The sequence below is a fragment of the Paralichthys olivaceus genome, chromosome 18 (assembly GCF_024713975.1).
Source record: "Paralichthys olivaceus isolate ysfri-2021 chromosome 18, ASM2471397v2, whole genome shotgun sequence".
NCBI classification, from domain to species: domain Eukaryota; kingdom Metazoa; phylum Chordata; class Actinopteri; order Pleuronectiformes; family Paralichthyidae; genus Paralichthys; species Paralichthys olivaceus.
In genome coordinates this window covers 10,820,348-10,836,850 of record NC_091110.1, presented here as the reverse complement: position 1 = coordinate 10,836,850, position 16,503 = coordinate 10,820,348, and the positions used below count along the sequence as shown (strand labels likewise).

At 39.5% G+C, this 16,503-nt stretch overlaps 1 protein-coding gene across 10 annotated transcripts in view; it reads left to right on the top strand.

Moving 5' to 3' along the window:
- rgs3a (regulator of G protein signaling 3a) overlaps window positions 1-16,503 on the top strand; it is a 133,287-nt gene that overhangs the window by 101,746 nt on the left and 15,038 nt on the right. For all 10 annotated transcript variants that reach the window (XM_069513464.1, XM_069513463.1, XM_020081849.2 and 7 more), the window contains one exon: window positions 16,339-16,409. In XM_069513464.1, the coding sequence (XP_069369565.1) occupies window positions 16,339-16,409 (71 nt within the window). The remainder of the gene's footprint in view (window positions 1-16,338; window positions 16,410-16,503) is intronic.

Sequence of the window (16,503 nt, the reverse complement as noted above, 5' to 3'; positions counted from 1 at the left end):
TGTGTGTGTGTCTGTCCAGCCTGTGACCAAGAGAACTTTACTTATTTATTTCTTACACATATTCCTTAGCCTGCAAGAACATAGAATAAACTGCTTTATTTCATGATAAATAATCAGCACTAAAGTGATGTAGTGGACAGAAATCTGGTTATTTTCAGCTCTGACATATCAGGAGTTTACGAATGAGACATTTTTTATGTTTTTTTTCTTTAAAAAATGTCAATTTGGCTGAAAATATATATAAAAAAAAAAAAAATCTCAAAAGTTTGGAAATGCTTATTTCCAGTTAGGAAAATAATCATAACAGATTGCCATTTCAAATAACTCTTAATTCATCATATATTGTCAGTTTTTCATTATTTAGATGCAGTGACTGACTGAATGCAGTTCCAAGACGTCAGTGATACTTTTGCACGTCTGTTCATTACGACCATTTCAAATATTTGTGATCCGAGACACTTAAAACCTCTGGCTGTGGAGAATTTGTTTTAAACTGTTAAATGAGTAGTGCAGTGCTGGATCTATAGTATGTATATCCCTGCTGGGCATGCACACACACACACACACACACACATACATACACAAACACACTGTCTGACATTTCTCTCTTCTCTTCTTGACAGCCAGTGTTTACTCGCCCTTTAACAAACACCAGCACTGGTCTTGAGTTTCTTTCCGTTCTGCATCTTTTCCTCTCACTTGATGTCTTAAGTGGCCAATTATCAATGCAGGGAGAACCAGGGACAAGCAGAGTGCAAGTCAAGAGCATTTTTTCCTTGACGAAAAGTTGGTTTAACAAAAATACATTTTGCCCAGTTTAGGACAGTTTCAATAGTTAATTTACCCCAATTTAACAAATAAAATAGAAATTTGAAAGAATGAGTGAATGCCACAATAAGACTTCAGAGACAGAAAATCCCAATGAGGTGAGAGGCATGCCAAAAGAATAATCAATGGCATTTTCTTCCAATCAGAAATCTCGTGTTGGTTTTTCAAACTCTCAAAACCTCATATCTTTTTCCAGACCCTCAGTCTCACACTGTCTAAAGTTTTTGTTTCAGTTTGTGAACAGACGTTGCTGTAACAGCCACGTGCAGATCCAACAGGCTAAACATTTTGTTTACGGGGTCTGAATGTTTGTTTGAAATCAGGATAAATATCATCCGTCTTTCCAGGAGTTTGGGAGGAAACATTTTCACATGTTTACTGATGGTTGTGTGATGGCTTACATTCCTGCATTGTGTCAAGGATACACAGGGGTGCACAGTTCAAAATAAAAATAGGTTAACATGCATTCAAAATGGAAAACAGGTGCTGTGTTACGTTTGCACAGGAACACACACAGAAAAATAGAGTTGGTATGTAGGAATGGACACAGACAGCGTGGTTCACAATGGCTGTATAATGGTTATGCTGTATTTCCAGTCAGGAGACCAGTGTCTTGTGATTCTCTCTCGTCACCAGATTGTGAAGGTGAAGGACGTTGTATATGTGGCCGACAGTGAGAAACATCTGCTTTGTTGTTTTTTAATGATACAATCTGGATGTCTTGATTTTTTTAATAGTGGCAAGAAGAGGGGATGAAATTTCTAGCTGGAACAAAATTCAACACTTGAGCAGGCACTATTTCCATTTAATGTCGGTACGCTGCACACACAATCAGCCCATCTGTTATTTCTGTCTGAAATATACCTTTGCACTGCTGCACAGCTAATTAATGTTCTAAAGTAATATTGCTGCTTTAGCTATAATACAAGAGTGAAGCAGGGGAAAATGGAAATTAATTATTTAAGCTACAGCACCAACATATTATGCTTTATTTGTATGGCTAAGGAAACCAGGCTGAGCGCTGCAGAGTAATCTGGTGCTGGACAGACAGTACACACAGCTTTGTCTGACCTTTGTCCCGGGAGCTAAATCCCAAATATTGAATCAATTCACAAACATTGAAGAACAATGAAATAGAATGTACAAACAGAATGTGTAGAAATATTTTGAATATTAAATTACCTTCATATATTTTTGCCTAAAACGTATGAAAGGCTAAAAAAGATGCTTAACTGTATCACAAGGGGCAAGTTTATAAACTGTCAGGAATTGCATACATGCACAGGAGTATGTTCGCTCAAGCTTCGAACAACTTGTTTTGAGTGTTGTACCATCAGAATATAGTATTACTTCAATTTCCCAGACCTCCACTAAAATGTCCACTGCACTGTGATAAGCAGGATAAACACTTACAGGAATCTAAACATGCTATTTTAGTTCAAAAACATTAGTAAACTTCTTGTTCTGTGAAGTCATCTCCAAGAACCTCAACTATACACATCTACCAGGCTCCCAGTCTTCCAAGTCAAAGCTATTAGCACTGACCTCCCCTCATTCCCCCAGGCCCTAATGTTCATGTTCCCTGTAGTTTACCTAATCTTAGCTCAAAGGTTGCAGAAGGAGAGGGGCACAGCACTTGTTGATATCGAGGCTGTGATTTGTACCTCGCAGTGGTCAGCGCGCATGACCAGAGCTAATAATAGTTTGTTTTTTACTGAACAAACTGTTTCGTGGAAGTGATTTAAAAATACTTGGTATCGATGAGATTTAAAAATACTTGGTGTCGCTTCAAGTGTTTTGTTTTTTTTGTCCAAATATAAAACTAAAACCAAACAATGTGTACATTAAAACCAGCATGTTCTCTGGCAGCACTGTGACACGCTGAATGAGTCGTATTGTAGGTAAACACGAGGGTTTTTCTTCTGTTTGACTGTACAGTAGGTGGTGGCGGAAGGGACAAAAGGTCACCCGGGCTCAGATCCATGTGGGACGCAGCCTGGCCAGTGAAATGCTAAATAAGTAACATGTAAATATTTACTGAGCAGCAAAACAGCAAGCCTCCACTACAATATCTATTGATAAACACGTGAAAGAACTGAACATGATGTTTTTCCTGCTTGTGGTGCTACAAATAACAACATTGTGGAAGTCAATCTGTGATGGTTCCTAAAGGAGAACTAAGTACATTAGACAGTGCAGACAGGAAAATCGATCTTTTTATCTGGCTGCTTAAAAAGGAAGAGATAAATACAGAGTGTCTTTGTGCACGAGGGAGAAAAAAACGTAACTTTAATCTTTATCTAATAAGCTTAAAGAAGTGCTCGCAGGCATAACTAAGATATTAATTTTAATTCGATAAAGCCTCAAAAGACCACAATGGTCGTCTCACATTCTCTTTCCATTATTCCACCCAGCTCTCACCACTCGGGTTATTTACAACCTTGGCTTTAACAGTCTTAACACATTAAGAAGTTATGGCTCTTTTAAACAGCGCACATGCACCATCTCTGAGCCATTTGAGTCTAACTCTACTTATTGCTTGATATTGTGAGAGAGATTCAAATAATTTGAACTTTGCTATGGGTCACCTGGTAGATACACCTGTAAAAATTATCTAGTTAGTTTTGTTTGTTTTTTGTACATGTTCTTACCAGAGACACCAAAACTGTTTCAGTGATGATCCATTGTTCAAAAACTTAGATTTTGTCGGCTGACAAAACACAGAGAACTGGTCAGAAACTCCCTAGTTTTAAAATCTCCAGCTGACTTGTTTTACAACGAGAGCCCACATAGTGAATGCATGATATAATGAGGCTTTTGATATTATTTTGTGTCATTATCAAGAGGTCAAGGCTACACATCAGTTTCCTCACCAGCTGGTGATCCAGCTACAATAAAGCAGAGATTTCCATATTTTTCAGCCCCTGAACCCCGAAATAACAGTGCGAGCCTGTTTGGAAGCTTAGAATAGACGAACATACTTGAAGGAATCAGCACACATGTTACATTTATGCTTCACTTTTACAGGAGAAAAGGTTTTGAGGATGAGGCCCAACTGATGAGTCTGGTTTCTGAGTTTAAACTGCAGTTTCCTGGGCAAAGATAACCAGTTTACGACCAGGATGGGTCAGCTTACCCCACAGAGCGGATGTTCCAGTCGTGAACAGGGATTTTTCTTACATAACATTTTATCTGAAAAAATAACCAAAAACTAAACATGTTGTTCTCTTTAGGCTAACAAGTAATGCTAATTAATTCCTGTAGGTAATATCATGGCATGTTATCACACTGCTCAGTTCATTCCTTACATTCTTGCTCTTCTTCATGTTTTCTTATTGGAGCTCATTGCACACACGACTGCACAGGTCACTGCTGCTATTTGACCTGTCTAGTCGTATGTATTTTCCTGGGTCGTCTGACTGACTGAAACATGTAGGATATTCTGGCTCTGCAGATTTAACCCGTCACACTGACGGGAAGGGGAAACAGCATCACTCCCTGTTGAGTAACTGTGATAACAAATAATCATCTTCTGGGAAGAGCTATCACTTTCTGTTAATCCATACAGAGATGTTTTATCATAACTGCCAAATGAAATGATTTCTTATTACACCAAATCTTTTCTCTTCCCTGCCAAAAATCAAGAAGAGGATACATGTTAAATAAACATGTTTTTTAACATTCATTTCCATAATGAATGTGTGTAGATTTAGTAAATGGGTGGGTGGTATGTATTGTGGAATTTATGTCTATTTTGTTATATGGCTGTAGTCACACTTTAAATTAAGACATATGGAAAGAGCCATCCAATGAAAACAAATTAGAGCTTTTATTGTATGTCTGAGGGAAATCTAACCTTAGTTTAACCCAAAGGGTTTAAAACTCCTGTGGAATAAGAGTCAGAGTTGTTTGCGCAATTTCTGCAGAATTATTAAAGATCATTTCCAAATTATGGCTGAATACACTTTTTGGTATTTTTCCCCTGAGGTGAAATCTATCCATCATTGCAAACGTGATAAACTCACTTTGACCTCAGAAGAGTTCCAATCTTCCCACACTAATGCTTCTTTTCCAGAGAAGCTCCCACATCCCTAAAACAAAACGCACCTTGTAATTACCTGTTTCCTTTCGCTCTTACTCTCTTTTGCTGCCATTAAAACTCTCAGTAGGCTCCACCACAAAGACTAGAGCTGATCCCAAGGAAGCATTCATTAAACATTTGTTGGCAGTTTGTGATTATTGCAGGACGGGTTTTTTTGAGCTTCCTGAATTGGTAAAGCTGTGAACTTTGTTTGGAGGAGTGTGTATGTCACCTTCTGTTTCATTTCCAGTAAATCGGATATTGCTGTAATACAACATGAATCAGGTGTGTTCCTTTTAAACCGATTCTAAAAAGAAATAATTTGTTTCCCCTGGATTCCTACAATGGACGTGAACACACTGAGGTCTCTGGCTGGTTATTTGTAACTATATCCGCACTGTAACCGATCGCTTCCCTGCAGGACACTTTCTAAAGCTGTTTTCAAACATACACTGAACTCAAACAAAAAGAATACGTACTTTTATATCCTTGAAAAAAGGTGTCACACGCGACGTAGAAGACGCCAGCAAGGATGTTGCATTTAGAGATAAGGACCAACACCTTTGTCAATGTGATGTAAACAAAAAGTGATTTCCGTTGTGGAATCTATATTTCATGTCCTGCCTCCTAAATGTTCCACTCAGGCTCCACTCAATGTTGTGGACATTTTCCTGTTCTGGATACATCTGACTCAGACTATCCCCTGCTGCGTTCTTCATGTGTGAAAGGTCGAAATGGCTTGACGCAATTTTCCAGAGTTCACGACTTGGCTACAACTGAACTTCCCCCCATGAGTGACTGAGGAGGATTCTGCAGCATGAGCCTGGACATTGTGAGATAGGAAATTGTTGCAATTACCATCAGCTGCAAAAGCTAATGACATTAATAAGACTAATACAATAACGCACAGCCGCATCATCGGTAACCAGCTTAGGGGAATATACAGCAGTTACTATCAGCAACCTACATTTGATGATGTCATACTTTCGTATGACTTGACGACCTGATGTCACAGCACTTAGTGGCCAGACCTATTTCGCTCGGTGCCCTGCGGTGTATGCAGTTGGGTAAATTATGTGACAGGACTTTGGAGGTGCTCACCATAACAACAAGACCCTCTCCTGACATGCACCTAATCCAAGACAGGATCCAGACGGCTCCCTGTTTCACAGTTGCGTCTTGTGTATTTGAATCAAGACGTTTACAGCGCTCGTTGCCATAGCAGTGTTGTGTCTGAATCAGGGGTTGGTTACATAAATGCAGATGGATAGTTTCTGGTATATAAATACACACACACACACACACACACACACACACACACACACACACACACACACACACACACACACAAAACCATCCTTCATAGTCTCTGAATCACAAGTGTTTAGAGATACTAACCTTTACTAGCTACCTGCTACCTGCTCTATATGACAGGTATATCAAATGAGCAGGAAATCTGGTCACTTTTGAGTAACAATTATACAAATACTTCCACAAGTGGATTTTGCAAAGGTTGAAATTTGTGATCATGGTGAGGAACGTCTTTTCGTGGTAAAGATCCACCTTTAAATGCCAACACACACCAAGAAGTGTTCTCCATTCAATCTTGATTAGATAATTATCTAATTTAATCTTCCAGTTACCAAATAAATATTCCTTTATGGAGTTTGATCACAAGCAACTGTGAAAATATTTGGCTGTGTGCCCTCAAAGCTTTGACCAAATTAGCAAAGATTAGTGAGTGTTCACTTTCTTACACAAGATTGCTAGATATTGTCACTCAGTAATACGAGCAGCAGAATAAAATGTGTATTATTTTAGCAATAAATATACAAGATAACGTTCTTTGCAGTAATTATAAATACTGGTGTGTTGTAAACGATTGAAATAAATGCTCTTTGTACTCACTCCAGTGAAAGTTTTACTCTTAATCATTTTATGAAGTTCTTAATTCTCAGTTTGTGAGATCAGCATCTGCAAATGTCAGTACCTTTATTAAATGCCCGTCCACTTCCCTTTTAGGAAGCTGTTTGCACATTGTAGAGAAGTGTCAAGAGGGTTTGATACACTTTGAAGATGAAATCTTTTTGTCCAAATCCCGCTATGTTCTGTCTGCACTAAAACTTTGTACATGCAGTGAGAAAACAAGAACGTGGTGTTCTTTGTCTTTGTGCCAGCTGTGCGGCCCACATCAGTACGCAAAACCTGGCTGGGTTTGAATTTAGACGCACAGCAGCCGCACACACATGCAGAAACAGGACAAACAGAATCACTCAAACTCCCCAGGAGGCAGAAGTCTGGGCGAACGTCAATGGTGGGATGATGGAAGCACACACGCTGTTCTCACAGGATGAGAACAGGGTCAAGGTAACGATCAGCCCTGAAGGTAGAGAAAGAGAAATCAAAGTTTTAGAGGAAGCCATGCGCTATAAATAAAACTAGATAAAAAATCTAATTGCATTGAATAACCTTTTGATGCCCAACAGTGAAATATGCCGTCGTCACCCTGTTGCTGTTGGCGAGTTCCTGCTGTGATTACACCACATTCAATCCAGCGATATCACACTGGTCCCCTTTAGTTTGGCAGCTAGACAGTATTCATTTCACCCTGGCATTCATTCCCTTCCAACAGTTAGAAAAGTTGTTTGACAGGACAAACAGTTTTCTATACTGTGTAAAAATATTTTCATTTGAATCCATTTTTATCTTCAAAACTAAATTTCTGAAGTTGTGTTTTATTTAGAACATTCTGCTCAATTACCAACTTACACAAGATATATTTGCTGACACAGAATGTTAATGATATTCTGCAAAACATAAAGTTTGCACTACTTTTTTATAATAGCCAAAATGACTGATGTGTACAATTTGCTTTTTTCCCCTTATTTGTTCCTTGTATTTTCTATAACTAGTCTGATGCAGTTACAAGTGTGTTATTAAGGACACGTATTATTACGGATGCGAGGTTATCACATTTGTGTGGGGGGAGTTTTAAAATGATAACACATTAGTATGGGTGCAGCCTGAGGCGGATGCTTTTTCAGTATATAATAAATTAAATTAGTATTTTAGACCCCAGCTTATAGTAGAAGTCACAGGGAACAGATGCTTTAATCTCATCTGTCACTCCACAAATGCATGCCATGCATTGTTTACTTCCACTGTGAGGTGGAGCACGACCTTTACATGAGCGGGTGCGTGACCCACATAATTCTCGAGCTACCGTGGTCATAATCTCATTTGCTGTATTCCTCCCTTCCCTCCTGAGTGCCATACATCTCCCCCTGACACTCAGCTTCTGTGGATAGAAACACGTGCGTCATGCCTGTATAAGATCAATTTTACAATAAACACACTTTATAACATTATTCAATCAAAGTTAAACATTGTAATGTCATTTATTGTAAGACGATACAGTAAATACTGTATCAACACTGGCTCTGCAGCTGCAGTTACCAACCAGGGTATGAAAACTAGAAACAGCAAAACAAATCAGGCTTTGAAAAGACCATACAAGGTCAGAAAGATGACCTATTGTTTTCCCACTTTTTTTTAACTGATAAAAGATGTTTTCATGCACATGAATTAATATCTAGAAATAATAACCACATTCATTTTTTAAGTGTAACTGACGAAGGAAGCACGAGTCACTGGTTTTAAAGTGGCAAATCCATCATCTGCGCTAATAGAGTCTGGCTGCAACAGTTTGCAACCCATAGTTCAATAGTCAACTTTCATTAGGGTGCTGAAGCTTAATCATGCAATTCATGTAGTCTCTGTAGCATAATATCAAAATATATATGCATACTTTCCCCCATTGTGGCTGCAGCAAATTGCTCCTGATTAAAAATCTGTGCATAACTACCACCTCTGGACAGAACCGCGAGGCAGCAGCCATTAAAATTCCCAGTAGAAAGGTCATCCACTGGTCAGGGAAAGTCAATAATGTTCTAATGAATAGCACCAGTTTCAGGACTGGGTATAACATGACCGTGTTTTCAGAGCAGTTCCCAGATGTGACGTCTTAGCAGCATTGTTCATGAACATCTTGTGACATGGCAAGTGCTTGTGCAGGAAGCTGCCATCTCCTGAGCAGGGCTGAGTAACAGGAGGCAGACGAGAGCTAGACACAAACACACACAAACGCACACACATGCACACACACATAAGTGCGAACAGTGCACCGCTTCTATTGTGAAGCCTTTGAGTCAGAATCCTGTGTGAAGGAGTTTATATAAATTGATTTTGCCATTTTGCCTGTGTTTGTGTGTGTGTGCGTGTGCATGCTCACAAGTTCTCACAGAAACCTACACATACACAATAACTCTCATTTGTCCTTTACAGTTGTTGAAGTTTATTTCCCCCTAAAATCGCCTTTCATTTGTGGAGGAAGTTGGAAAAACATTTCCTGTGACAGAAATTGAAACAATGAAGAAAGAAATAATACGACATTAAAGCAGTTATGTAATTACACATCAAACAAAATATCAGGGATTTTTTTTCTTAGTGTTCTTCTAAAACAAAGGAAGAACTGAGGTACATCGTCAGAGCTGATTAAAAATACTCAAGTTATCATCTGTATGAATAAAGCATATAAACCCTTTTTATAGCTTCATGGAAACTTGACACCAGCTTCATATGGATTGTATTGCCTGATAATCATTACTGCTCCCCCGCTGAGTTCAGCTTTTGCGATCTTTCCACCAAGACTCAGTTTGTGCCTTTATTAAATCTCTATATTTTCTGCCCCTTTCAAAGGCTCCATTGTTCAGAGCCCGGTCCTTCTATTTTTCCTCCTTTTTACTTTATTTTCTCTCACCTCTCTGGCTGAGATCTATGAGAAAGTGCAGACACTTATCTGTGGTAATAAATGGCCCAACTGTGTTCAGTTGTTTGCCTGGTCATAATATGTGTCCTGCAAAAGGGATGTTGTTCTGATTTAACATAGAAAAATGACAGTATTACAATCAGGCATGTGGAACCACATAGAGCCATGTGTTCTCTGACTTTGGGTTCACGTTCCCCCTGGGCTTGTATTTATCAAGGCTCTGACAGTCTGAGGGGAATCTAGGAATAACAATACTTCAGAGTTCGGTTTGGGAAGAGGCTGAACTTTTGTCATGAAGCAAAAGTTCAGCTTTAAGAGTGATTGACAACACTCTTAACTATAATTAACTGTATCTGTCATTTCTCTCAATGATCATTGTGTCTGCACTCAACACGTTCATTTGACCATCAGGCTTATCTAAAACAATTTGATGAATTAAAATGATAAAACTCAGGTTTTCAATGCAAACCATCATGCAACTTTTAGATGCTTTTGCTCCATCATAATATCCAAAGCCATATTGCTTTAGCTGGTAACATCCACCTGTCAGGAGCTTCTGACATGTTTGTCCATCTGTGCAGTTCTCCTGAATCCTGGAGTCAATATTATTTTTGAGATGAAGAAAATTCATGAAACGCAAAAAAAAAAAAGATTTCTTCACTTGTTTTTTAAACAGTCTGCCCAGTTGGATCTTGCAGCTTGTTGCTAACACGTGCCTCACACTCTGTTAAAACACTGAGATAATGGACTGTGACTGTGATTCACATCTTGATGTGTGCCAAACTAACCTGCTGTTGTCTGCTGCCTGTTCATTGTTGAGGATAAAGCATCACACATGATGCTATTCTGAGAAAGGAGAGAAAGTCTTTACAGAAAGAGAAGTTTCACTTTATTTGAAAATGTGAAATAGAAAATTATTGTATTTGTGTTAAAATCAGTGCAGAAAGATTTTGTCATTACAGATTTAACGATTCATGGTTCCTCTAAAACATGACTTTCAAAAACAATCCAATATAACCTATGTTTTCATATCATAAACACCACATCAAGTCCAAATAAAATACAAATTATCCAGTCTGGGCTGCTACGTCACATGGAGACATAATGGGAATAATTTTCTCCTCTATTTGTGTGCTTTGTCCCACATGGCTGTAAGTCTGCTCTCCAACATTTTCCCTTTATTTTATCAGTGGAGAGTTACAATAAATACATAAAAGATCCTAAACTAACAAACATTAATCTCTGTCTTCACACGGACAGTTCAATGGACAAAATGCTTCATGATCAAATCACTTTCCACCATTTAACTACATTCATCTTGTGAAGGACATTACATCTGCTAAAAAACTAAATATAACCACTTGCAATTAGTAATCATTCTTAAATATCTATTGAAAGTAAACAAGCAGACGTTATTGTTGACTTAGCAAAATCAAGCTCATTATAATCTTAATGAGGACACTCACTAGATAAGGCATTCCTTAATCCCTTGCCTTAACTATTAGAACTAAATAGCTAACCCTCATCTAAACTTAATTCTAACCCTCGCCCTGAAAGCTAACCCAAAAACAGTCCCTTGAAAAAAAATTCCCAAAATGTCCTAAAGGTCTATGCTCGAAATGGGCTTCACAAAGAAATAAGTACACACAAACATATTTAGTGGAGCCACACAATGGCAGGAAGCTGGGGTCCAACAGTCAGCACCAATCTAACGCTGTAGGGAATGTGAGATTGTTCAGACTCCCGCTCGTTCGCTTGTTTTCAAATAAAAGAAGAAACTGAGCAATGAAAAGGAAGGAAGCAGCCTGAGGGAGGTCTGATGGAGGGAAGCAGCAGGGGTTGAACTTGTGAGAAGTTTAAACACACACAGACCAAGACTCATTTCTTCACCTCTGAGGGTTTTAGGCTGTTGTGGGATTTGGAATCCGGGTTGGCTGGGTCAAGAATGTTTCTAAGCTGTGTTTAGAATATTGTTCCTACAATGTGTTTGTTGGTGCAGAGTACGAGTGAAGAATGTACAGTTTGTTGAGACAGACATTTTTGCTCTGTCCTAGGAATCTGACCCTCATCTCCAAAGACGCAGATGCACTCCGCACACTCATGGACAAACACATTACTAACACCTCAACCACACACACACTATTTTCCCTTTACTTGAGCTCCACTGACATGTTACCAGGCCGTGTGTGTCTGCAAATGTTTTCATAAATGTTTTGAGCTTGTCTGAAACACGTTTTCCCATATGATTACCCTCACATGTGCTGGAAAGTATGACTGCAACAAGGACACGTGTGCAGCACAGGCGTCATAAGGTTAAACCTTTATCTGTGAATCTGCACAGCTCTCCTGCAACCGCTAACAGCACGCATCCCTGGCCTCAGCGGACTATATCGTCATGTGGTGTTTGGCAAATTCTGTGTTTTCTTACTGTATCCAGTGAGGCATGCGAGCAGTCTGTATACATAAGCATGCACACGAACAGGAATACACACACACACACAGACCAGGGTTAATTTTAGAAAAGATTCAGACTATGCTCCGCTGGCCATTTGAAGACAGTCTGGGAGTGTGTGAATTGTGTGTTGAAGTCATGTGTGCAGGCTTTTGGCCATGGAGCCAGAAAGAAAAGGAACATAGAAATATTTGAGAAACTAAAGAATAGATGTAATTCTGCAATTTTCATTATGGTTTCAGGTTGTCTGTCCATCCGTCCGTCCCATTCTTGTGAACACGATATTTCAAGAATGCCTTCATGGAATTTCTTCCAATTTGGTGCAAACATTCAGTTGGATTCCAGGATGAACCGATTAGATTTCGGTGGTCAAAGGTGAAAAGTCATGGTCACAGTGACCTCACAAAGCCTCTTTCTGCCTTGTGAATGTCACACATTCAGGGAATTTCTTTAAATTTGGGACAAAAGTGAACCTGCACTTAAAGATTAACTGCTTTGAATTTTGAGGTCAAGAGCACAGTGTTGTCACAAAATCTTTTTTTACCTCTTCAGCCTGTATTTAGGGAATTTCTTCAGATTTTCACCAGTTGTCACAAGGACTCAAAGGTTAAATGATTAGATTATAGTGGTCTAGGTCAAAGGTCACAATGACCTCATATGAATCTGGGGAAAAAATGCATGCAACTGCTCTGGTTGGTGGAGGCGTACAACTGCAGGGTTCCAATTCTAATTTTATTTTAACAGAAAAAGAATGAACTGTACAGACGCAGTGACAATCAGTCCTGATGCTGATTTAAAACTACCCTGCACACACAGAGGGATGGAATAAAAAGAATGTGTTTTAAACAAGCCCTTATCACTGAAGCAGTCGTAGGTGAATTTATGTGAGTGTTGACGAATGTGAACAGTCTTCCTGCACTTCTTTGAAAAATCCCTGTTGTAACTAGAAAGCAGACACACTTCCCTGTGTGTGTATCCATGTGGCACTCATCCAGCTGGAACATAGCAGTCTAGTGTGAATAAGCGTCCAGTCCTTACATGCAGACAGCTAGTGGAACAAAGGCCGACCTGACAAGCAGACGATCCCCCTCCGATTGTTCTACAATAGCTACACAATATAATTTGTTCTCCTGATAACCCTGAATAATCCTCTCCTCTGAGGCTACAAGAGGCTGAATGTCCATGGAGAGGGAAAAGGCACATCTTGTCTTCCAACTGGTTTATGCGCTTTTAGGGGAAACGTCTGATGGCTCCACAGACGTTTGTTGTCCCTCTGGAATTAGTGATATGATTATGAAATATTGATGATCCTCAATGAATTAAACCCTACTCATGCAAACGAACGTGGCCTGTGTTTGTTGCTACTTTTCAAGGGATGATTTTGTTACATGTTCTCCCATTGCCGAAGGATATCATATATTTGATTGTAAATACTAATTTACAATAAAATGAAATGAACAACTGGCCTCGATGCCTCTGCCTTATGGTTGTCAGATCACTGGTGATCATTGTCACTGGTGATTTTCTCTCAAACATTTCTTTTATGTGAAAAACTTCAGGCATAAATAGTCGTCACCAAATGTCATTGTATTGTCTTTGGTTCAAATGTCACTTACCTGAGGAATCAACTTATAAATATATACCAAGTCCTTTCATGCTAATAGACAGGGAAAAACAACCCCCCTTCACACACACACACACACACACACACACACACAAACCAGTATAGTGTGACAGGTCTTTATACCGATCATCAAGCAGCTCTAAATATATTTTGTTCCTGTTCTTAGCTTGTGCTCGTTTTTTGACAGCTCCTACATAATGTACACTCACTCACCTTTCACAGTCAACTGTGACTTCAGTCAGAGAGTGTGTGAGTGGTTGTGTGTGTGTGTGTTTTCTCTGGGGTGAGGAGTGTAGACTTATTAAAGGATGCAGTAGAGAGATGCTCCACTGAGAGACTCACAGACAGTACAGGGTGATTTTATTATCTTTTGTAATAGTGCCGAAGGAACTTTTTAATTTTCAACAAGGATGCTACAATCAACAGTATCAAAAGCTGCAGGTCAGGAGGCCAAAGAGCACTAACACACTGTACTCACTCACATCAGCATTAGACAAGGTCTAATTCACAAACCTCAGTTTCAGTGGTGCAGTAATTAAAAGCTGAAGGGGATTTATAAAATTTTTTTTTACTACAACCTTGTCAAAAACTTGATAAATAGTGACTTCAGTTCTGCTGAGAGAGGGATGACTGCCCGGGATGGTGGAACATGATCTTAAAATATTTAGGGGCACAACCACGTAGAATATCAAATGTTATGATATAATATTCCTATACTTGCAATAAAATTTAAAAATGCTTCAGGGCTTCTTTGAGACAGGTAGGAGGTACATCTTTTTTATTCCGATTCATAATAAATCGGGGATGAAGCAATTCCCAACTGAGGCAGACAGCAATGAAAGAGTTAATGTTTTATTTCTTGTAGAGCGGTTTCATCTAATGGTTTAACATCCTTTGTGTTTTTTCTGTGGTCTTTCCATTTGTCAGTCGTTTAAAAAGCCCGATACGTGTGATTTATCGACCAGGATCAATAACAATACAAAGGCACTATGAGATATTACTGTGGGCAGCTGGTACATATTAGGTAGCTCGATACACATGGATGGAAACGTTTTCCTGTGAGACGACACATTATCGTTTAAATACAATAATGGTCCAGTAACGTCAATGTGCATGTACACACTCTTAATGTATGCAGGCATAAATGGATGTGCAGAGGCATTCACACATACACACATTAGTATTCATCCATGTAATGCATTTTTAGACTTTAAGGCTATTGTGACCGTGAGAGTTCAGTGCAACACATCTTCAGAAAACATGCAGATAGACACAATTTATGAAAACATCCTTGGCAACACAGCTGCGACATTCAGAAAAAGACATTGCAATACTGAAGTGAAGAGATCTAGTAGCTTAGTACACCACTAAAACTCAAAATGAGATATTCAAAAGATTTGTCATCAAAAAATGTGCCTCATGGAATTAAAATAGCTTGAATGCAACTGTATCACTTCAATCCTCATTTAGATTGAAATACTCAGCCATGGTGGTGACTGCTTATTTCACTCTAGATATGTTTCTCATCAATCTGCAGCTTGTTTCACTGAGGAGCCACACATTGACCAGAAGCAGCCCTGTTTGTGATTTACGGGGTTTCTAAAGTATTTGTTGTCCACAAAAAACGTTTGCTGATCGATGGGATGAGCGCTTGTTGAGAAAATCCAATTACAGACAGAGATTCCTCCATTTTCTCCAACGTTTAATCTTGTCTCCTGTGGAATTTATTGAAACCGACTGAATTGAAAACCTGAAAACACAAACTCTACAGCCAAATGTTACACGGTGAGCTGTGTGTCATCAACCTCGAAACAACTCCTTGAGGAAGTGAAGGCAATATTGCCCTTAGTTTCCAAAAACAGTGTCCTTCTTCTGAAGGTTGAAACTCATTTGTCCCTTAAAGACATAACCCCCCCCCTCAATGTGTTACCAGCTGTGGCCAGTATCCAGCTCAGGTTCAACTGTGGGTTCCTGTAATACAATGGCTCATTATCTAGAGCCTCTCACACACACACACACATACAATTGGGCGGCTTCAGGCCATCAGATTAGTAGAGATTGACCCTTTCTCCACCCTGAAGTAACTTCCCTTTTCCCCTTTAACCAATCAAAATGGAGGGTTGGCAGAGAGTGTAACGTGAAACCGGGGTCTCGGCTCAACACTTCAAATCTGAGGGCACAGTTGGAGGCCAACAGAAACAACAGCCGTGGTCTTTCACGCTCTCTCTTCACTCTCACAGATTTCCACTACAGCACATTTATATTCAGTGAGATTCACAAACACCTCAGAGGGCTTTGTGTTGTGGGACTATCACTGTGGAGGCCTGCTATGGATTAACCTTTTTTCGGCTGTGGAGTAGCCTCAGTCTGTATCTGGGCACACCAAGGACTCACCAGCGTGCGAGGTTGTCATCGCCTGTTGGAGCTGGTTAAAGCTAGCCACCATGTCTGCGTGAGGCCACAAGGCCTTCTCTCTGTGTGGAGGCTGGATGATGCAGTGTGTGCTCTCCTTCCTCTCCCCCCAGCTCAGCTCCGGATCCCCCTGTAGCTGCGAGGTCGGCCCTGAAGGGACAAAGAAGAAGAAGTCCAAGAACCTGTAAGTTCTCAAATATTTCATTTTTCATGTGTGGTCATTTTCACTTTTATTATCAAATTTTTGAACAACACGTCAAAGCTTTAAGATTTAAAAT